At 33.7% G+C, this 25,164-nt stretch overlaps 1 protein-coding gene across 1 annotated transcript in view; it reads right to left on the reverse strand.

Annotated features, from left to right (window-relative positions):
* Nucleotides 1-25,164, reverse strand: part of SI (sucrase-isomaltase) — a 133,115-nt gene that overhangs the window by 101,428 nt on the left and 6,523 nt on the right. The window contains exons 5-13 of the mRNA XM_037526650.2: nt 16,394-16,545; nt 14,555-14,726; nt 13,085-13,184; nt 11,800-11,912; nt 8,466-8,591; nt 7,044-7,175; nt 6,838-6,957; nt 4,699-4,812; nt 3,193-3,277 (exon numbers count right to left, since the gene is read on the reverse strand). Of these exons, the coding sequence (XP_037382547.1) occupies nt 3,193-3,277; nt 4,699-4,812; nt 6,838-6,957; nt 7,044-7,175; nt 8,466-8,591; nt 11,800-11,912; nt 13,085-13,184; nt 14,555-14,726; nt 16,394-16,545 (1,114 nt within the window). The remainder of the gene's footprint in view (nt 1-3,192; nt 3,278-4,698; nt 4,813-6,837; nt 6,958-7,043; nt 7,176-8,465; nt 8,592-11,799; nt 11,913-13,084; nt 13,185-14,554; nt 14,727-16,393; nt 16,546-25,164) is intronic.

The following is a 25,164-nucleotide window of genomic DNA, read 5'->3' on the forward strand; positions in this document are numbered from 1 at the left end:
TGATAATCTGTATTTTTATGTTGCTTTAAATTGTGGGATTATGTGTTACAATCATGTCATGTTTATTAGAGATGGCTATATAAAGATATTATCCTTTGGTGATTTTTTTAAAGATTTATTTATTTATTTATTTATTTATACAAGCACTGGGTTCAGTCAGAAGGGCGGGAGGGTGAGAGAATTCACCAGAGCCAGAATAGGCAGACTGACAAAGTACACTGCTGAGGGGAGCAGCGGGCGGCAGGCAGGAGAGGTCTGCTTGCCATGTGGGATCCTCGCCAGTGGCCAAGGATCAAACCAGCGCTGCAGAGGCTGCAGGCAGCCTCTAACACAGCGCTCAACCACTGTGCCACCGGGGAGGCCCACCTTCGATAATTTTTTAACCCATTTTTAATGGTGCAAATGATTTTTTAAAGAATATGTGCTATATAATTATATGTATTAGAATAATTCCAATAACTGCACAAACATAATGTGTTTATGGAAGAAACGTGATGGCTCAAATTATGATTTCAAACAAATTTTCTTTTTATTACTATATTATTATTTATTTATTATTTTCTAATTTTTTTCTTACATCATCATTAATTTTTGGACTTTATTTGATTTCTCCTTTCAATTGTAGACACCATAGCCCTCCCAGTACCATAAAATCCATGATCTAGCTTCCCTCCCCTGATTGGATGCCTCCCTCCACCCTCCCCTGAGAGATTTCTCAGCTCTCATGGTCAGCATTCAAGTTTTGTCTTTTAACTGACCCTGTTTGGTTTATGTATATTCCACATAAGGAGACCATGTGAGATACACACACACACACACACACACACACACACACACACGTATTTCCTTCTATCTTATTTTGCTTAGAATAATCACAACTCCATCCATGTTGGCACAAAAGTCATAAGCTTATAATTTTTTGATCATTGAGTAGTATTCTGTTGTGTATGCCCAACATCCAGAATATATTCTTTTTTTAAAGATTTGTTTATTCATGCATACAAGAAGTGGGGTAGAGGCCAGATGTGCAGAAGGGTGAGAGGATTCACCAGAGACCGAGTAGAGAGCAGAACAGGATGACTGACTAAAATACACTGCTGAGGGGAGCAGCAGGTGAGACAGAAGAGGACTGCCTCGCCGTGTAGATGTTTTGCCTGTCGGCTGGGATCAAACCCACACTGCAGACAGCTTCACTGCTTCACAGCACTACACTCAACCACCTGTGCCCACCAGGGGAGGCCCACCAGCACATATTCTTGATTCATTGATCTAGTTGGGACATTTAGTTTGTTTCCATCTATTGACTATTGAAAATAGTGCTGCAATAAACAAGAGTGCTGGTTTCCTTTCAAATTACTGTTTTTGTTTTCTTTGGATAGATGTGAGGGGTGGAATTGCTGGGTCCTATGGTGAGTCCTGGTATTTTGAGAAACTCCACACAGATTTCCATAGTGGCTGTGCCTGTTTACATTCCGAAAGCAGTCTTTTTAACACATCCTCCCCAGCACTTGCTGTTTATGTATTTTTTTTTGTTTTGTTTTGTGTTAATATGAGCTATTCTCACAGGTGTGAGGAGGTATGTCATTGTGGTTTTGATTTGTATTTCCATGATAATAAGTGATGTTGCTCATTCTTTCATATGCCTGTTGGCTATTTACATTTCTTGCCTAGAGAGTTGTCTTTTTAGCTCATCATTTGTGATTGGGTTGTTTTTTCTATTTCTGTTGAGTTACATAAGCTCATTATAGATCTTTGGAGATATGAGTCCCTTATTTTTCCCTCACATAGAAAGGAGAAATGTGCAGAATAAAGTGTTCTTAACTGACATATTTTGTCTGGGAGGTTTTTGAATGTCTTTCTATTTTCTTATTGCCCATAATGTTTCTTCAGAGAAGTCCAATATTAACCTGAATGATGTTCCTTTTTATGTTGTCTTTCTTCTTCCTCATCAACTTTATTATATTTTCTTTGTCTTGGACTCTGGAAACTTTACTACTCTATGCATTTCCATAGACTTTCTTTCATTAAGATAGTTTGTGTCTATTTTCATATCCTTCTTCAAGCTTGGGAAATGTTCTTACATTATTTCCTTCAATAGTTTTTTCAGCTCTTTTCTCTTTCTTTTCTTTCTAGGATAGCTCTGGCTCATTTTCTTTGCTTATTAGGTCAGATAATTTTTGAAGTGCTTCTTCATTCCTTTAGCTTGCGATATATATATATATATATATATATATATATATATATATATATATATATATATATATATATATCTTTTGCTCTCTTGGTTATTGTCATATCTGTATCTTCCAGATTACTGATTCATTCTTCCATATTATCTAATCTTCTTCCATGGATCTTTCCAGAAGATATTTTTTATATTCTTTTTATATTCTACTTTGCCTTTCTACATCCTACACTTCCTTTATTTTATTATTATTTTTTTAAGATTTATTTACATTTATACAAAAGCCGGGATACAGGCCAGAGTCGCGGGAGGGTGAGAGGATTCACCAGAGAAGGAACAGGGAGCAGAACAGGCAGACAGACCAAAGGTACTGCTGAGGGAAACAGCGGGCAAGACAGGAGAGGTCTGCCTCGACATGTGGGATTCTGCCTGGCATGCCGGGAATCAAACTGGCGCTGGGGAGACAGCTGTAGACAGCTTCACAGTGTGGCACTCAACCTGCTGCACCACCGGGGAGGCCCTTATTATTTTAATTTTTAAAATCCATCTTTTGTTTGTTGATTATGTTTCTCAAGGCATTCTTTTCCCTTTCTGCATCTTCTCATATATATCTGATGCCTTTTTCTGATTTTGTTTGTGTTGTTCTAATTCTCTGACTTTTGTAGTTATGGCAATTTTAAATTCTTCATCTGACAAGAAGAAGAATTCTTCCTTGTGAATGTGTGAGATTCTGGAAATTGAAATTTTTCTGTGGTATATTTTAATTAATTAAATAATCATGGGAAAATATCAGTAGTGCAAGTAAATAATATGCTATACCAAAATTTAAAATCATCCATCTTAGGCTTTTTTTTTTTGCTAAAGTTAAAAATATAATTAAAATACATTGATTTAACTGTCTCAAAACTACAACAAAGTCAGTGATTTAGAAATATATGATGGCATTTTCCAGTCATCATATAAAATTTACTCAGTTCATTTTATGTAGATAACCAAATGAAATTTACCTGGAGTAAAAGGTGGATAATTCAGTAGGTTGTCATTACATCCTTTTGTTGAACCTTGAACAAAGCTAGACACTTCATTCATGTCCTAAATCAACATAAAATGAAAAACAGCAAATTTTAAGTAAAAATGATGTTACATAAGTATAAAATATCCAGTTGATACATTGACTGTAAAATATAAACACTAGTTAACTAAACAAATCAATGAAAAATTAACTTAATATTGAACATAAAATAATGACAGTGAATAATGAGCACTTTCAGAAAGATTTTTTTTAGATCTAAATGATCAAAGAAAAGGTAGTTATTCCAATGATATCATTACCTCTTCTTATAAAATTACATATAATGTTAATACCATTGAAAAAAATCCCCATTTTGTTCTGTGTGTTCAGATTTGTTAAGCTTTTATTTTTTTTCTGAAGTAGTATAGAATTTTGGGATTACCAGGTAGTTTCATTTTTCTGATGTATTTATAGATTCAGTAACAAGACACTGAATTGTTTACTATCATCCAGTATTATTTTATATATAAGTCTAACTGCACATGATCAATAATAATAGATATAAATTTTCATCCAAAAAACTTTTAAATATTAGTGATTCCCTTTACTATCTTAACCAATAACCAAATATTTGACTTTTGCTGTTGCTTATCCTAAATAAAATATCATATTACTAATTCTGATTTGTTCTAATCTATAATTTACTACAAATATCTCTAAAGTGTGAGATTTAAGCATGATTTTCTTACAACTGCTATACTACAGCAGACTTTAGCACATCATTTGAATGTTATTACCATATGTTTATCATTTGCAAAATACAGCACTATAAATAAAAAGGAAATTTAATGTATAAAATTTAATGCATTACTAGAAAATTGTCTGTCTGTTTCTGTTTTGTTGTATTTTGTACTGTTATTTTTTCCCCTGATGTCTTTATTTGGTTCCCCTATATTCCTCCTATAGGTGATACCATCTGGTATTTTTCTATTTCCTTCTGACTTTTCCTTTTGACTTCACTGAGCATAATTCCTTCTAGCTCCATCCATGATTCTGCAGGGGAGGAGGAGGGAGAGGGATCAGAGGGAGGGAGGGAGGACTATGGTGATGGCACATGGGTGTATTGGTGAAGGAATTCCTGTGGGGTCAACACCTGAGGGGGGGGTGTAGAAGCAAACATTGTTTAAAAATGAACACTGATTAAAACAATATAGATAGATAGATAGATAGATAGATAGATAGATAGATAGATAGATAGATAGAAAGATAGAGAGTTAGATAGATAGATATAACTAGAAAAGATGAATTTCAATTTACAGGTTTTAATTTTTATTATTTTCTAAACCATGTGTATGACTGATATTCATTCCTTCTAAATATATTATAAGAAACTTTGATTTTATATTTAATGCAATGCTAAATATATCTTGCCAACAGTTATTTTTGGAAAAATAATTCTATATGCACTGTCTAATATCACTGTTTAAAAATCATTACTTACGATCCAAAGTCCATCATATTTCACTGTATCATGGAAAAGTTTGCATTCATTTGCCCACCACTCTACGCAGCTTGGATTAGTAAAATCAGGGTATACTGTTAACCCTGGCCAAACCTGGAAGAATAGTTCATAAATATATACTCACAAATAAAAGAAAAAAAGACTAAATAAAACATGAGAATTCAAATTAACTGAGTAAACAGTTAACTGAGTAAACAGTAAACAGTAAACTGAATGACAGTACAATTTTATTGAAGTTTTGAAATTGTTCTTTTATAAATATATGTGATCATGACTATTCTATATTAATAATAAGCTCAGTTCTACTTTAAAATGAATTTAAGTGAGAGTAGTTAAGTAAAGAAAGAGATGAAAATATGAAGCATTTAGAAAGGGAAAATATGAGAACATGGGATGAAGCTGTTATCTTAGTTGCAACTAAATTACTTCTTAGCACCCTAACATGTTAAGTAAAATAAATCTAAAAGTGTATGATTCATACATACATATGTTGCTTGATAAAATAAAATATATTAGTTCATTTCCAAAAGCATTTATTCCAAATAAATTCAAGCAAAAATACTCCTAATATATTTATTTTTCTTTAACATATGCAAATATGACACATTGTTTACTGGGTAATATGTTAAGCAATTTTATAATCACTAACTCATTTAACATTCACTATAAGTTTAAGAATAGATACTACTGTTTATCACCACTTTAGAGACAAAGTATCAATAAATGCCATAATTATACTATTTTGCAGATGACAGATTGGATGAACAAAGACGGTATTAGCTATTCAAGGTCAAACACTAATTAGTTGCATAGAAAATTCAAATCTAGACACTCATATCTGAGTCCATGATATTAAATACTACATACACTGTGCTTCCTCTTTATGATTTATGGTTTTACAAATTATTTTACTTTTTGCTTAAATTACTTACATTAGTCAAAAAATAATTTCAAATAATTTTGGGTAAATAATATTGTTTCATGTCCAAATTAATACATATTGACTATCTGATTTGTCTATATACAAAATAGCAGGCCTCAAAAAAATTGTGTTCCATGAGATACTAATGGATTTCATTGAAGGGGGAAGGAAATACTGGGTTATATTTCCCGATAGATCTCATAACTATTTGAAGCAAAATTTTACCAGAAATGTTAACTTTTATGAATGCTATTAAAAGTAATGCTTGTGATGCTCATCATTATTACAAATAATGTTATAAAAAGTTTTTCATAAATGGTATTTCCTTCTTATTCTTTACTTGACTAAGCACAAAAGTGGAATCATCAAGGCAATGGTTTTGATGTCTTACAAAGATGTCTCCAAAAGAATAGATATTCTGATTAAGAATTAGGAGTTAGGGGAGCCTCCCTGGTAGCAAAGGGGTTAAAGACAGCAATATCAAGGTATTGGCAGCCACTGCAGCATGAGTTCAATCCCGGGCCAGGGAGATATCCACACGGTACAGCAGACCTCTCCTACATTGCCCGCTGCTCCCCTCAGCAGTGTATTTCACTAGATTTGCTTGTTCTGTTCTGGTGAATCCTCTCACCCCCACACATCTGGCCTGTACCCCAGTTTTTGTTTGCATAAATAAAATAAATCTTTAAAAATATGTTTATCCCAAAAAACAGAATTAGGAGCTAGGGAGTTTCCTTATTCTTGTCTTTATTAGCTTTGTGGTATTAGGAAAACTAACTCATCTCTCTCATATCTATATTTTTTCACCTGTAAAGTAGTATTTTTAATCATAGTTATAGCATGGTTTCATTGTGAAGATGAAATATAAAATATAGAATTTAATGTCCAAGATTTAAGTACTCAATACATGTATAAAATAACTTTACATCAAATATTAGATTTTACACCAATTTATTTATCATAGTTTGTTAACTTTAGTTGTAGTTAGATGTTACATTGAAAATTATATACCTTCTTACAAGAACTGATTTGGAGATAATTGTCTAAAATATCTCTGCACAATTAAAATATAAAATGCAGATTTTAAAGCAAACACACACAAACATATACACGTGCATCTTACAATTTTTATTGTTAAAATAAATAATATGAGAAAAACAGTGCAACTTTAGAAAATAGAAAATATCATAATTTACCTCTCCAATTAGTGGTGTAATTCCATCTGACTCATTTATCCACACCTGTTGTGCATTTCCCCTTACAAGGCTTTCGTATGGTGATCCATTTTCAAGATTACTTGTGGCAATTCCAGGGTCCTAAAAATTGGGGAAAAAAAAAAAAAGACCTGTTAACTCACAAATGTGTAAATACAAAAAAAAATTAATATATAATCAGTCATTACCAAGATGATAACATATTTCTGTCCATATGCATGCAAATCTTCAGCAAATTCAGGGAGTCCTTTAAATGCAACTTTATCATAAGTAAAGGCTTTCTTGTTCTCCATATAGTCAATGTCAGTGACCTGTGTATCCTGTAATTTAGCAGAGTATATTTTCTTAAATAGTACTGAAAGAATTTTCTAATCACTTCATTCATTAAGCACTATGAATTTTTAATATTAATAATTAAAAAGTAAATGAAATTTGATCCCTTTTATTTCACTAAAGACTCAATATTTATAAAACAAGTTTTTTTCTAATTCTAAAGCTAATAACAATAAATGATTATTCACATAGCTCAAAGATGACCAAAAATATGTATAATGACATATACTGATACCATATATAATTTATTATGAAAATAAAATCTTAGGCATTACAAAAACACATTAATCTTTTGTACATATATATTTTTTTTTAATTGAGGTAACACTGGTTTTCATTACTGTGTGGGATCATACCCTTTAAGATGTTCATTACCATTACACCAAAAATCTACAGAAACTAGGCCTCCCTGGTGGCACAAGTGGTTAAGTCTCAGCACTATGAAGTTATCGACAGCCATTGCAACACAAGTTTGATCCCCAGCCAGGGAGCTGACCCACACAGAACAGCAGACCCCGCCTGTCTCACCTGCTGCTCCTGTCAGCAGTGTATTTCAGTATATCTGCTTGTTCTGTTCCCCACTCTGACTCTAGTGAATCCTCTTACCTCCCGCACCTCTGGCTTATACCCCAGCTCTTGTATGCATACATAAATAAAATAAATATTGAAAAAATACAGATACTATAAAGCCCACATAAAAAGTTGAATATGATTTTATTCCCATTTAATCATGTGTTATCCTGTTCTAGTATAACTCCTAATCAATAACAAAACTTCAAGTCTGGAATTGCATATAAACATAAATATACATTATTGATAAAAGTAACAATAATACAGTATGATCGGACTATTAAAAGCAGCTTATAAATAATACATATGATAAATACATATGCAATATAAATAAAATAGGATATTTATGACAGTTTCCTACATTATTATGTAACAATATTTAACTTGGGGCCTCCTTGGTGGCTTAAGGGGTTAAGGCGCAGCCTATGGAGTGTGCACAGCCACTGCAGCATGAATTCGATTCCCCTGCCGGCCAGGTAGGAGACCCACATGGCACAGCAGACCTCTCTTGACTCTCCTGCTGCTCCTCTCAGCAGTATATTTCAATGATTCTGCTTGTTCTGTTCCCCACTCTGTCTCTGGTAAATCCTCTCACCCCCCCCCACATGTCTGGCCTGTACCCCAGTTCTTGTATGCATAAATAAATAAATCTTAAAAAACAATATTTAACTTGATATATATCCCCACAAACACTTCATTCTACTTACAAATGGTATGCGAGCTTCCCGATTTCTCTTTACCACTTCCTTCACTTCATCAAGCGACTTATAACTCCAGCGACTTAGTTGGAATCCAAGACTCCAATATGCTGGCATTGCTGGTAGTCCAGTGAGCTTAAAGAAAATTGACATTTAATTAGTTTTAATAAATAACATTAGAAATATAATGTTTCTTAATTTATCTCCAGTATACAAATAAGCTTAACAACATATTTTAAAGAGAAATAGTTTTGCCTGCATTCCAAAATGTATCTCAGATATTCCACTAGTATTTTGTTATGAAAAGGTCAGCAACTTTTGCCACTCATCTTTTGCTTATTTTATGTTACAAAATTAAAAAGTTATTATATCAGAATTTAGTATTAGCCAAGGCATATTTTCAGAACAATTAAAGTTAAGGAAAATAAGAAGAATCAAAGAGATAAAGACAAAAAAGAAAATCGTGCACTGTAGTCCCACTTCCTGTAGCAACAAGATAACTGAATGAATGAAAGGTCATGAGTAAGAAAATACTGTTTAAAAGCATATGTGGGGGTCTTTCTGGTGGTGCAGGGGGTTAAGTCTCAGCACTATGAAGCTACGGACAGCCACTGCAGCACAAGTTTAATCCCCAGCCAGAGAGCCAATCCACACATCAGATTGGCACAGCAAACCTCTCCTGTCTCGAATGCTGCTCCCCTCAGCAGTGTATTTCAGTCAGTCCAACTGTTCTGCTCCCCACTCTGTCTCTGGTGAATTCTTTCACCCCCTGCACCTCTGGCCTGTATCCCAGTTTGTCTACATAAAAATAAATCCTTTAAAAATAAATAAATAAAAGCATATGTGTGTGTGTGTTTTTTGGATCTGTAATTTCTCCATCATTTATAGCAATGAAACTACTACATCATAATTTCCAGAAAAATAATGATGTTTTGTTACAATATTTATATCATTTTGGCAGTACATTTATTTTAAAATAATGTAGTTCAAACAAATTTTCAAAATAATCTGCATTTTAGAAATATTAGGGCCTCCCCTTGTGGCACAATGTTTGAGCACTGGGCTACGAAGCTGCCCACAGCCTCTGCAGTGCCAGTTCAATCCCCGGCCATTGGTGAGGGTCCCACATGATGCACAAGACCTCTCCTGCCCCACCCGCTGCTCCCCTCAGCAGTGTATTTCAGTCAGTCTGCCTGTTCTGTTCCCTGCTCTGGCTCTGGTGAATTCTCTAACCCTCCCGTACTTCTGGCTGTATCCAGTGCTTGTATAAATAAATAAATAAATAAAGCTTAAAAAAAGTTAAAGACTTTAATTAGCTGTATTAATTGACTCATGAATTAGACAGCATCTTACCTGCAAGTAAAGCACTGCAAAATGTTACTCAAAATTGAAAGTTTTGCAGTCAAAAAGAGGATGGAAGAAAGACATTAGCATAAGAAAATAATTTATAGTCTTCATAAAAATTGAAATTTCTGAGTGAGTGTGCATCATATATGAATATTGTCTATTAAAGTTTGCAAAATATGTGTCTATTAATATTTTATTAATGTATACCTTATATGTATATATTGTATTTAAAACATGAAATGATCTGTTTATTGAAATGAATTATGCTTAGAATTTTAATATATTGATACCATTCGTAGGTGAGTTTATGTAAAGAGGAAAATTTGTTTTTTTTTTTTTTCAAATAAGACACAAAATTTCTTCTGCCTATTTTCTACATAATTTGAGCCTCATTTAAATGCAGCACTGATTAAGAATGTTCTATAACATGTCAATCGTGTCAATCTTAATGCTTAAATCCATATCTCTACCAATTTTCCTGTAAAACGATATAAGCAACTGTACATTTTAATACATATATATGTGCTTCATTCATATTTCAAGTATTAATTCTACTACTGCTTAAAATAAATTTTCTCAACATGTAATGGACAACTATTCCAACTCACATTTCACAAATCAGATGTTCTTTTAAATAATGGGTTATAGCCACATTTAATGGCATGATGACCACAAATAGACTGTATAGAGGCCAGCCTAGTTTGTAATTATATCATGTCATAAAAACTGTAAATTGTGTATGTTTTCTGAAATTCAGATTTATAAACAATTAGACATTATAAATTATTCAATTGTGTAAAATCTAGTTACACTCATAACAGGGTTTGGGATCTTAATTAAAGAAAATATTTTTGTCTCTTTTGAGATTAAATTTGAATATGGAAACTGGGTTAAAAGATATATCAATAAAACAAAGTTTTAAAAATGGGCTCGATCCTTAAATCTCATCCCAGTTAAAAAAAATGACTTTTCCATGGTAACTCAAGAAGTCATTTTTGCCAATAGTCACCAACATATGGAAGAAACTTTTAGAATTAGGCTCAAGTTAAACCCTGTATTCCTCACCTAAGGTCCATCTTGGAATCAGGTGCAATAAGATGATTTTATTAGCAATAAGAGCTGCATAGACAGTGACCTTGATAAGTTGCCAAATATATTTCTAAGCTTGGGTGTCATACTGAATTTTCCAAGATTTTACTACCACACATAAAAAGCAAATTTCTCTAGTCTCCCTCACAAATCAGTTTTCTCAAAATCTTTTATGAAAATGACTATGAACTATACATCTATTTCTTATCTACAGACTTAAAGCTAATTTTATCACACAAAAGTGAAACATGAATGAGTAAAAATTGAATATGCAACTTCTCAAAAAATATAATTCCTGAACTCAGATGCCTACTAGCAAGGAAATATATATATTTTAAATATAGACATTTAACTATGCATATGTGTGTGCAAATGTGTATGTAATATATATGTATATATATACACATATATATGAATATATATATATATATAGGAAAAAAATAAAAACCACCTCTTCATATCTGGAAAACAGTAAGATTTAAGATGATATTTAGCTAAGAAGCCACAGATATCTTTTATAATGTATTTTAGGGCCTGCCTGGTGATACAAGGGGTTAAGCACCACACTGAGGCGATTTGCAGCCTCTGTGGCATGAGTTCAATCCCCGGCCAGCCAGGGAGCTGTCCACATGGCTCAGCAGACCTCTCCTGGCTTGCCCACTGCTCCCCTCAGCAGTATATTTTAGTGTATCTGTCTGTTCTGTTTCCCGCTCTGTCTCTGGTGAATCCTCTCACTCCGGCATCTCTGGCCTGTACCCCAGTTCTTGTATGCATAAATAAATAAATCTTTAAAAATAAAGAAAAAAGAAACTGCAATTAAAAATGATAATAAAGTATTTCAAATGTATGGACTTGCTATATAAAAGTATGGCAGAAAATAATTGTACAAAATAAATCTTAAACACACCTCTTGATATTGTTGAACCACTTGTTCTGGAGTATCTCCTAGAAAGATGTAAAAGTCCAGAATCCCACCAATAACTCTGTAAGTTACTATTGGGGTAGGCTGGATGAAAACCTCTATAAAAAATCACAAAAAAAAAAAGATATAAATACTAACAAGGTACACACAGTATTTTACCATAACTACAAATTTTCACATTGTTGTTAAATACATAAAAGGATATAAGATATTAAAAATAGGAAAGATAGGGAGCCTCCCTGGTGGCCCAAGGGGTTAAGACACAACCTATAAAGGTGTCTGCAGCCTCTGCAGCATGAGTTTGATCCCCCTGCAGGCCAGGGAGCAACCCACATGGTGCAGGAGACCTCTCCTGACTGGCTTGCTGCTCCCTCAGCAGTGTACTTTGGTTAATCTGCCTGTTCTGTTCCCCATTCTGTCTCTGGTGAATCCTCTCACCCCCACACCTCTGGCCTGTAACCCAGCTCTTGTATGCATAAATAAATAAATCTTTAAAAAAATAGGAAAGATATAGGAGAAAAGTAGAAAAACACTACAGAGTAAGGTTTATTTTAGGATATCCCAGATGAATCCTTTTACAGATGTTGGCAAATGCTCCTATGATCTTGCATAGGAAAATCCAGAGAATGAATCATCTTACAACAAAAATATTTCTTTCTATATGTGTATTTCAGTTGATTATTATAATTGGAGAATTTCAGAAAGAATGTGCTATCAAATATTAACTTCAAGAAAAAAATCATAAAAGCATTTTTTTGTTTGTATATAAGACATAGCAATTACCTGAATAACCATTATCACTGATATATCTATTAAACATAAACATTACACTCACAATATTTGAATACTTGAATACAATACTTGAATACTTAAATACAATAAAACTTGAATTATTTTAAACCAAAATTAAAAATATTCTTCCTTCTTTCAATCCCCATATAGATCTTTCTCCTTTTTATTTGTAGTGGCAGGTTAACTTACCTTCACATTGAGACTGTGGGAATGGAGGTATTCACTGGCTTGCATATGTTTCAAAGTAGCTCTAAAGGTTAAACAAAGTACCTAAATAGCACAACATTGTGTACTCTAACCAAAATGAAAGGACATGTACGCAAAAATCCATTGCCTAACTAACTAAAAAACCTGTGCATAATAATTTCATAATCTAAGCTGTTAACAATTGTTTATTTTTTGATTGGAGTTAAGAGGGAAGTTAAAATAATTCAAGTTCAATTGCATTTAAATATATTATCAAGTAAATTAGTCTTACCCATTGCATTACTGTTCATTAAGAAAACACCAAATGACTTTCCAGATGTATCCTCAATGCACATAAAGAATGTTTGATGGCCATATAAATTATTATTATTCTAAAAGCAAAAATTTTAAAATTAAAATGCTAGTATATTTAAATAAAATAGTATCTATTTTAAAATAACCTACTAATTTCATTTTTATTTTGCTCACTTATATCTCTATATGCATTTCTCTGCCAGATGAAACACTACAAACATCCAACTTTTTACTATATCAAAGTATAAAATATATAACATAATATACTATTATTAGAGTATTTGAAGTTACTTTATATTTATTATGATTAAATGAATTTTAATAAGCTATTCATGATAGGGTAATTACATATCTATCCATCAACGACAATGCAAGCCAAGGCACTAGAGAGAAAGGGAAAAAAAAAGGACAAAATTTCTTGTTTGTTGGATATGGAACTTCAAAGGAAAGAATATATGGAGACTAGTCGATGGTTTCAGCCTGGTGTTCAATAGAAATATGTTACAAATAGTTATTCTGTAAAAAGGAAATAGTAGAATTTATTAGTAGATCTATACAGGTGCAGACTCTTTAAAACACTTATTCGTTTTGAGAATGAAATAGTATCAACATGTGAAAAGAAACCATAATATTTGACTCAATACAAAATTGTGCAAATTTCTCAAAAGAAAAATTTAAATGCTGTAATCTTTGTCCTGAATTATCACATATTATAGAAATATAGGTAAATATATATACAAATAATACACGGTGATGATTTTCATACTGAAATACAAATAGAGGGATATTTGCATGGGGGGTTTATGAGAAGTACTTACAAGGTGAAATTTCAAACTCACTCTTAATGACTTATCATGTAAATGATCAAGGAAAACATACTTTAGTACTTATAAAGAGAACAATCCCCCTGTTCATACACATGAACTTATGAAAGATTATCATATGTTATAGAAAAGGAGAAAGTGAGCATACGTATGTATGCTCATTGGGCACATTATGATGCCACATAATGTATGTGGATCTATACAAACTCATGTTGAACATTGTTTAAAACTATTCAAAGTCCAGAATTAACCATGAATAGGTTATTAACCATGAATAGGTTATTAACCATGAATAGGTTATTAACCATGAATAGGTTAATACTATAATAAATAATAATAATAAATATAATAAAATACAAAATGAATAATAAAAATAAAAATATATATAAAATGATGAATAATAAAATATAAAATGTGAAAATCAAATGATAGAATCTATAAACTGGAAATAACATTCATGAAACTTTCAGTTAAAGCATTAATTTAGGACTTTTTTTTTCATACCCACTTCTAAAATAAACAATCTTCTGGATTAGGTAACACTGACATCAAATAAATGATTGTTTAAAATAGGCTAAAGTTATCTGCTCGGATTTTATTTCATTTATAAGATAGTTCCTTACACCACCAGGAAGTTGATCTCGTGTAAAAATTGGCCATGTTTTCCAATATAAATCATGACGAAATCTTTTATGAATATGTTCTCCAAAACCATACATATATTCATTGGCAAGTTTGGCTGAGATCTGTAAATACTGGTTAGAGTATACCAGGGGACCAATGCTGGTGTCAAACCTGTATGGTGAAAGAAATCAACAAACGTTCTAAAAAATACTTTAATTGTTCTACAAAGCTTAGATCTATGCTAACAATATCTAGTTTTCATTTTGATATGGCAATCTTTAGCTGTGATTATTTCTTACAACACAAATTAGGCCATTCCAAAACTTGTTAATTCTAATACACAATTTGTTTCAAATTGTTACAATGCAACTTATTACGCCATCACCAACATAATCATTTGCATGCATTTTCTCCATTAATCATCATAGTCCTAGAGCATAACTACTCTGATTACTCTCAATCCACAGGAGGCACTACTTGGGTGTTTTCTAAGGTGACAAACTGATTTTAAGCAAAGTCAAATTTCAATCCTAGTTGTTCTTTGTTTCAGAGGCAAGGTTTTAAAATACAGTATTTACTTGTTTCTACACTTCTAATATATGCTAAAATAAATTCAAAATCATTTTCCAAAAAGAAAAAAAATATATTTTATTTTATGAATAACAAATATATACCACAAGAAATGATAAATGGAATTTAAAATTCTGTGACAATATATAGCAATGGTAAATTAGTATACAATTGTTAAATATTAATGTTGACAATTGTTTAATTAACCTTCCTTTGATATGCAAGATAATTTATCTTGAAAATTACTAAATTTTATCCCCTTATCTCCCAATATATTCATAACAAAGGAATTAGAGCAATATTTTCACACACACAAACACACACATATATCGACAATATATATATGTATTTTTCTTACTACCAAGAAAATCAGCTCCTTGGGGACTACCTGGTAGTGTAGGGGTCAAAGTCCGAGTGCTATCAAGCTATCACCAGCCACATGGTGCAGCAGAACTCTCCAGTTTCACCTGCTACTCCCTTTCGATGTGTATTTTGGTAGAACTGCCTGTTCTACTCCCCACTCTGTCTCTGGTGAATCACCTCCCCTCCAGCACCTCTGGCCTAGACCCCAGTTCTTATATGCATAAGTAAATAAAAATAAATCTAAATATGATTAGCTCCTCTCATAGTAGTAATTATTTGATTCTATAAATGAACAATAGACTATGGTATTGGAGAAAGGAACCAACAAAAGAGTTCTAGATTAGAAAAACATAAATTAAGGGTATGATTATATGATTCTCTAATGTTTTTCAACTTCACCTTGGATTAGTTCTAATATGAACATATTCATTCATATACATACACATTTATCCACAGGATATAAAACCCCTCAATCATTACAATCACAAAAATATATATCGGGCCTCCCTGGTGGCGCAGCGGTTGAGTGTTTGGCTGCGAAGCTGCCCGCAGCCTCTGCAGCGCCGGTTTCCCGGCAGCCAGGCAAGGGTCCCACAAAGCGCGCAGACCTCTCCTGCCGCCGCCCCCTGCTCCCCTCAGCAGTGTGCTTCGGTCCCTCTGCCTGTTCTGCTCCCTGCTCTGGCTCTGGTGAATTCTCTCACCCTGACTGTACCCAGTACTTGAATAAATAAATAAATCTTTTAAAAAAATAAATAAATAAAAATAAAAATATATACCTACCCAATTTGGGAAGAAAATTTATTCTTTCTGAAATTTTCTCAAAGACTTTCTTAATTCTATTTTAACAAGATTAAATTGACCCATTATTTAAATGTAAATAAATGTAAGATATGATAATTACTTACAAAGTTTTCCCATTGCTCTTTCTAATAACTTTAATGCTAAATGGATTTTCTGTAACATCTACTTTATACAGTGTGTCAGAGGCTGCAGTTCCAGTAAATTTTTTTACAAACTGATGAGGAACTTCATATCTTGCATCATTTGGATCAGTAATCTGTAAACAGTTAAACAAATTAACATTACGTGATTCAAAATTATCACTTAATTTTTCAATTTTATATTAGATATTAAATGCAAGCTTCAAATAGAAAAAAAAAATATTATGTCACCAAATGGTGATAGAGGAGGTTCCTTATTTCATTAATGAGAGGAACATTTAACAATTAACCAAAGGGGTCACTACACCTACAGATTCTCTCAGTTGATGTGATACTAAAGCACCCTTTGTATGTCAGACAACATCATCGACTGAACTAGGGGTAACATAGAGGAGATTCACATTTCATTGAACACAAAATGGAGGGAGGGGAAGGAAAATGCCAGGAGTCTCTGACTTAGCATGGGGGACACAATATACAGGATGTTTAGCTCAGTCAGGGATCCTGGTGAAGGGAGAGTGGAATGGTTTAGAGACATATAATCTCAATTAAGGTGACACACATATGGAAGAGCTGGGATGCTCCACAGACTAAGTCCCCATTATAAAAAGAACAGAGAATATGCTTTAGACAGTACTCCCGTTCCCTACTTTCAGAACATTCAATTACCTCTTGAAGAACATTGTCAGTAGAAAGACTACTGAGTCTTAGATATGGGGACTCAGGAGGAGGGATATTATCAACGCACAAACAAAGCCCAATTGCCCCCTCAGTATACTCATGCTGGTGCTAGACTTATCAAGAATTCTCCCCACCCTTCTGATTCAATAAGAGTAAACAGTTCTCAGTGACTACAGAAGTTAAAAAAGGCCAAAGAAATTAATTAAATCAATAAAGTCATAGCACCATGTGTAGAAAATGTAAAAGGAGACCATCTCTCTTAAGAAACTACACATTTTATAAAAAATGGGGAAATTTAAAGCAGCAAGAATGGCAGACAAAAAAATGCAGCACATAGTAATTCCAGAACTCAAGGAAATATGTCATTAAATAGAAAGAACAACTCTTACTCAGAAAAATGATAATTAATCATAGATAGAACAAAACTTAAATGATAATAAAATGATCTCAAAAATAAAATTATCAAAAGGGGATAAAATTGAATCTTTGAATAAAAAATAACAGAGATTCAGGATGTAAAGAACTCAAAAAAAAAAAAAAGAGATCAAGCTCTCAAGAGAAAGCGATGGAAGGAAAACTGACCAAATGATAATAAAGTCAGTGCTCACTAACATAATAATGTGTAAAGGATACAAGTAGAAGAAAAGAGACAAGACAGAAAAAAATGAAGAAATTCAAGAATTATATAATTCTATTAGTAAGGGTAACATAAGAAAAATGGGAAACAGATATCATATCAAAGCATTCAAAGAAATAATAGAGGGAAAAAAAATCAAACCTAGGGAATGAGCTAAATATGCAATTCCATGAAGGTAGAAGAATGCCAGATTTTCTAAATGAAATTACCCTTGTACAAAGATAGACAGTTGTGAAACTATCAAGAATTCAATAAAAAGAACACTAAAGTGAGCTAAGGGAAGACAACACACCTGCACACATAAACATATACACATACAACTTAGCTCAGGGGTTAAGTCTCACCACTATCAAGCTATCACCAGCCACTGTGGCATGAGTTCAGTTCCTCAGCTAACCCACATGGTGCATCAGACCTCTCCTGACTTGCCCACTGCTCCCCTCAGCAGTTTATTTCAGTACATCTGCCTATTCTGTTCCCCACTCTGTCTCTGGTGAACCCTCTCACCACTCACACCTTGGGTCTATACTCCAGTTCTTGTATGCATAAATGAATAAAAAAATAAATCTTTTTTTTTTAAAGATTTATTTATTTATTATTTATAGAAGCACTGGGTACAGTCAGAAGCGCGGGAGGGTGAGAGAATTCACCACAGCCAGAGCAGGGATCAGAGCAGGCAGAAGGACCAAAGCACACTGCTGAGGGAAGCAGTGGGCGGCAGGAGAGGTCTGCGCGCCATGTGGGACCCTCCTCCGGTGGCCAGGGAGCAGCCGGGGATCAAGCCGGCGCTGCAGAGGCTGCGGGCAGCTTCGCAACCCAGCACTCAACCACTGCGCCACTGGGGAGGCCCAAAATAAATCTTTTCTTAAATGTCATGACATATTCTAAACACAGAGATAAAAAACTGCCACCCTATAGCACTATATTCTACAAGAATATCTTTCAGGTATCAGGGTGAAATAAAAGCCTTTCAAAAAACAAATTGAAGTAGTTGGTGAATATTTCTTTCTCCTAAAGAAATGTTGAATGATGTGCTCCTATTTAAGTCAAATGAATGAAAATTTGCCAAAAAATGAAGAAAAAAATAGATAAAATGACAACAGTAAATACAAAATTGCCATAGCAAATAACTTACTTGTAAATAATCACACTAAATGTAAATGGGCTGAAATATTAATCAAACGTAGTGGGAAAAAGCCCAACTATAAGCTATAAGATAACTTTCAATGGAAAATTAAAAAAGTACAAGAACCATTAAATTATCAGATAAAACAGACTTTCAGTCAAAAAAGACCAGGAGACAAAGACAGACATTTTATTATAGTAAAAGGAACAATAAAACAAGGAGACATAACTATTATCCATATATATGTACCCATATATATGTACCCAATAAATAGAACAAATATTAACAGATAGAAATTGATGGCATTACAATAATAGCAGAGGACTTCATGTCGCTTACAGCAATTGACAGATCACTGAGAGAGGAAATCATCAAGAAATATTGTATGAAAGTGACAAATGAGATGACATAGTCTTACTAGATATTCTGTAACATACTGCCCCAAAACAAGATAATATATAACTTTTCAATTGCTTATTTTCTCAAGAATATTCTCAAGAATAGATCGTATATTTAGACATATAACAATTCTCAATGAATTTATGCAGATTGAAATCATATTGAGTATTTTTTTTGATCATTATGACCTGAAATTAGAAATCAAAAAAGAACCAACAGAAAACAAAACAAAACACACAAATTGTGGAGAATACACAACATACTATTGAATGACAACTACTGGATCAATGAAAAAATAAAAGATAAAATAAAAAATATACCTGCAAATAAAGATGAATACATGACTTATCAGAAATTGTTAGGTGAAACAAAATAGTTACAAGAGGAAAGTATATAACAATATAGGTCTTCTTCTGGAAAAATGAGAAATTGCATATATAAAATTACACTTGAGGCCTCCCTGGTGGTGCAAGGGGTTAAATCTCAGCACTATCAAGATATCACCAGCCAATGCAGCATGATGAGGTCAAGCCCAGGTCAGAGAGCTGACCCATATGGCAAGGCAGACTTCTCTTGTCTTGTGCACTGCTCCCCTCAGCAGTGTGTTTCAGTCAATCTGCCTGTTCTGGTCCCCACCCTGTCTCTGATGAATCCTCTCACCACCACCAACACCTCTGGCATACACCTCTTATATGCATAAATAAATAAAATAAATCTTAAACACAATTGCAAGGAAAAAACAGAGAAACTGTAAGTAACATCCCAAACCATCAGAAGTGTTAACTGTCCTAAGTCCCCCAGACTCTCTTTGGCTCCAGTATATGAAGGAGAGTACATAATTCTCATCCAGAATATAGCCTATTCAACTATTTGATGAGGTTTACACAGGCCAACAATGATTAGGTTCAACATTGGGGAGAACCATTTTCTGCCACCTACATAATCTCTGTGCTCCCAGGATTTTCTGTGCAAAATGTGAGCAGCTGGGAAAGAAAGCCACTCTCTCTCCCCAGGCAACAGCCACGCTGTCCCCAGTGCACATAGAAAGAACTTGGGGATAGCCACCATGAATTCAGTCTGTTCACTATGTTGTGTGTATGTATATGTGTGTGTGTGTGCATGTTCACCTTGGACAGTTAACAGAATCATAGGCTCAAATCCAGCCCCATTTCTTCTGCTTGTTCCACAATGCATGGGGAAAACATGAAAATTCTGGGTATAGCACTATTATCTCTGGTGGCATTGTCTCCTAGATCACTTTGCACACCTATCTTTTTCTTTTTTTCCCACTCTGAGAAAGCTCTAGCCTTTACACAAAGTTCATAGAAGGAAACTTGAATTGTCACAGTGAATATAGTCTTTCTAGCAGGTTCTCTGCATCTACTTTTGGGAGTCAGTGGAAGAGCAGGCTTAAAAGAGGTATGATTTCTGGTGCCCATTCCCCTGCACACAGGGAAAATACAGGATCTCCTGACACAGTGTCCCTACAGATAGAGAATTTTGATGGCAGGGGGCTAGTAAACCCCCCACATAGTGTATAGAAGGAAACTGTGGGCAGCTATAATGACTACATTCTTCCCAGTGATTTCTTTGTTCCTGCCTTGGATAGTCAGCTGAAAAAGTTGGCCTGGGATTTGTGTGATTTATGTTTCTTGTTTCCTGACACAATGGGAGAGTACAGACCACCCAATATGACCTCAGGTTCAGGACAGAATGTATGGTCAGAAACTATCAGTAACTAAAGTGAACACAGCCTATAAGCAAATGGTAGCCTGGTTGCTAGTGGCCAGGGTAAGGAGTAAGGAGCAATGCCAGTCTCCTCCAAGTATATTTTCTTGGTCTTCCAATGAAGCCCCCAAGTTGCTACTATTAGAGAGTGCGTGTCCCCTATGGAAAATATCTAAAACAGCAAATGGGAGAGAGAAAATTATAACATTCAGCAACTTCAGACCTGAAGGGAATATGACATCATAAGTAAGGAACTATTCTCCAGAAACCAACCAGAAAAATTTTAGAAAATTGTATTCTACCAGAGAGTTCAAAATTGCCAAAAAAAATAAATTCAAAGAAATGGAAGAAAAGGTAGGAAATATTATAATGAGAAATACAATTATTGACCAGAAATCAAAATATTTAAGCCAAAAATAAGAGAGCTTTAGGATTTGAAATGATCAATAGACGAGATAAATAATTCTGCATAAAGTTATGGAAGCAGACTAGGCCAAATGGAGAAATGATCTAGTGACCTTGAAAATAATAATGCACAAAGAATATAGGTGGAAGAAGAAAGAGAACTGCAAAGAGAAACATGGGGAAAAAACCCACAAAAAACACTTTGAGACCTATCAAACTCCATTAGGAAAGGAAACAAGGGTAATGGGTATCCCAGAATGTGAATAAAGTGAGAAAGATAATTTATTCAATGAAATATGGTGGAACATTTCCTAAACATGGGAAATAAAGTAAATATACATATTCATGAAGATATGAGAACTAGTGGATTACTAAACCAATTGTTTAGTAATAAGACCCAAACCAAAACACATAGTCATGAAACTAGCAGGAGTTTAAGACAAAGAAGGAATATATATTGTGGCTTGAGAAAAGAAAAAAGAACATATAAAGGGAATTCCATTAGGCTTACAACATCCTTCTCATAGGTAATTCTATGAGCAAGTAGAAAATGTACAGAAAACACTGATAAGAATTGTAATTCAAGAGCACCATATCTTACAAGCATCTCCTTCAGATTTGAGGGAGAAATAGAAGTTTTCCTATTTATAATTGTCTATTTTTGCTTTGTTGTGTTTTGTCCTGTTATTATTTTTTTATACTGATGTCTCATTTGGTTCCCCTATATTCCTGCAGAGACATACTGCAGGGGAGGAGGAGGGAGAGGGATCAAAGGGAGGGAGGGAGGAGCACAGGGGACTGTGGTGATGGAGCACGGGTGCATTGGGGAAGGAAATTCTATGGGGACTACACCTGAGGGAATGGGGGGAAGCAAATATTGTTTAAAAATGAACAATGATATAAAAATTTAAAAAATAATATATTAAAAAACAAAAGAAATAAATGTGTTTTGTGCTAAGTGGCACTAAATTAAAAAAAAAAAATCCTGAACAAACAGAAGCTAAGGAAGTTTTCCAAAACTAGACCTACCAGCTTAGAAATGTTGAAAAGGACACTATTATATACCAACAATCACTCTAAATGCAATGAACTGAATTTATCAAACCAAAGTCAGAGAGTGGCCAGTTAATTTTTCCAATTGGAAAAAATTCCAATTGGATCAAAAAGCAAAACTTAAGTTCATGATGTCTCCAGGAGACCCATTAAGGTCCAAACATAAGAGTAGACCAAATATACGCCATGAAACAATGCTACAAGCAAATGGATCACTCCCCCACCTCAAAAAAAAAAAAAAACAAACAAACACATGAACAGCCATAGTGACATCAGATAAAAATGACTTCAAACCAAAAAAAAAAATATGTAAAAACTAATATATATATATATTATATATGTAACATACATATATTACATATATATATATGTAACAAGAGGCAGAAATACATACTACATAATGATTATGAGGTCGGGCCTCCCCTGGTGGAGCAGGTGGTTGACCTCAGCACTGTGAAGCTGTCCACAGCCTCTGCAGCACCTGTTAGATCCCAGCCAGCTAGCGAGGGTTCCACATGGCGTGGCAGACCTCTCCTATTGTGCCCGCTGCTCCCCTCAGCAGTGTATTTCATCAGTCTGCCTGTTCTGTTCCCTGCTCTGTCTCTGGTGAATCCTCTCACCCTCCTGTGCATCTGGCCTGTACCCCGGTTCTTGTGTAAAATAAATAAAATAAATCTTTAAAAAATGATTATGGGGTAAATACATCTGGAAGACATTATAATCATCAGTATATATGTACCAAAAAATGAACATCAACATGTATAAGGGAACTAGAATTAAATATGAAACCATAAATTGAAGCAACACAAAAATGGTTGAAGACTTAACCTCCTCACTTTCACCTATTGACAGATCATTCAGACAGAAAATTAACAAGGACATAATAGTCTTAGGCAAGAGAAAGAAATGAAAGGGATCCAAACTGGAAAAGAGGTAAAACTATCACTCTTACTGGGTGACATGATAATTTACATAGAAAGTCCTAAAGACACCACTAAAAAACCTAATTGAAATAGTAAGTCAATAGAGCAATGTGACAGGGTAAACAATCAATACAGAAATCAGTTACATTTCCATGACTGAGCTAGAAGAGAAAGAAATCAAGTAAGCAATACCATTCACAGTTGTAGCAAATTATTAAAAGCATTAAACATGTAGGAGTAATGTTAACAAAGGAGTTGAAGGAACTATATTTGAATACTATATGATATTGTTAAATGAAATAAAAGGCATGAGAATATGGAAAAATAGTACCTGATCATGAAATTAAAGAATTAACATAGTTAAAATGACCACATTACCCAAAGCAATATAGATATTCAATGCAATTTCTATCAAGCCTACAATGGAATTCTTCAAAAAACAAACATTACTGAAATTTGTAATGGAACTGCATAAGAACTCAAATAATCCAAATTTTCCTGAAAGAAGAAGAATGAGTGGTGGTTTCAATTCTATCACATAGTAAATTAAACTATTGATAATAATATACCCTATTGAAAGGAAGAAACATGCACATCATACATATGACAAAGGGCTGCTATCCAAGAAAACAAAATGGAGATTTCTTACATCACTAAGAATGAAACTTGACTATTATCTAAACATATACAATAATTAATTTAAAATGAATAGAAGATTTGGATTTAAAGACCTGTAACCATAAAATACACAAAAACTTAACCCATATGTTTCTTGACCTGGACTTAGAAATGAGTTTAGTGAATCAACTCTAATGGTAAGAGAAACAGAAGTAAAAATAAGTAATTGGGAACTGTGAGAATGGTTCATAACTACAAAGATCAGAAACAGGTCCTGATAAGGATGTAGAGAAAAGGGAACCCTCTTACACTGATGATGGTAATAAAGAAATATACAGCCCCTAGGAAAAGCAGCATGGAGGTCTCTCAAAAGATTTAAAATGGATCTGCCATATGAACAGGCAATGTCACTCCTAGGAATCTGCCCCCCCCAAAAAAAAAAATTCTAACTGGAAACTTTATTACAGCAATGTTGACAACAGTCACTATGGAAACAACCCAGGTGTCCCAAGACAAATGAATGGATAAAGAAGATGTATAACTATACTGAAGAATATTACTCAGTGATCACAAAGATAAACTCATGTCTTTTGCAGCAACTTGGTTGGAGCTTGGAAGGATAATATTAAGTGAAATAAGTTGGAAGGCAAAAGATAAATGCTGGATAATGTCACTTATATGTGGAATATGGAGAAACCAAACTAAGGGTCAGATAAAGCCAAGATTAAAAACTGACCTTTGAAAGCTGACTATAGAACTGAGTTAGTGGCAGGGGTTGGCTTGGGGGAGATGTGAAAGCAAAGGGGAGGGAGCATATAGGGCTATGGTACTGAAGTAGTGTGAATTGGAGGCAGGTGCATGATGATGGTGATGCCTGAAGGAGATACCCACAATAATGTAAGCAAACATTAATTCATTTAAAAAATTAAAAATAAATATAATAAATTTATATTTATTATCAATGAACTATTAATCTAGTCATAACTAATTATAGATTTTTTTAAAAGTTAGACACAGGATTAATTACTACAGAAAAAAAACAATATTAGTTGGCCATAAACTCACTATGTACAAAATAAATATTTAATTAACTGATATTTAAAATGACATTACTAAATAGTAATTCATGAATACTGGACATGTGTGAATTCAATTATCCTTAGTA

This window comes from Talpa occidentalis, unplaced genomic scaffold (assembly GCF_014898055.3).
Source record: "Talpa occidentalis isolate TD23 unplaced genomic scaffold, MPIMG_talOcc4v2.1 talOcc4.4, whole genome shotgun sequence".
Lineage (NCBI taxonomy): Eukaryota > Metazoa > Chordata > Mammalia > Eulipotyphla > Talpidae > Talpa > Talpa occidentalis.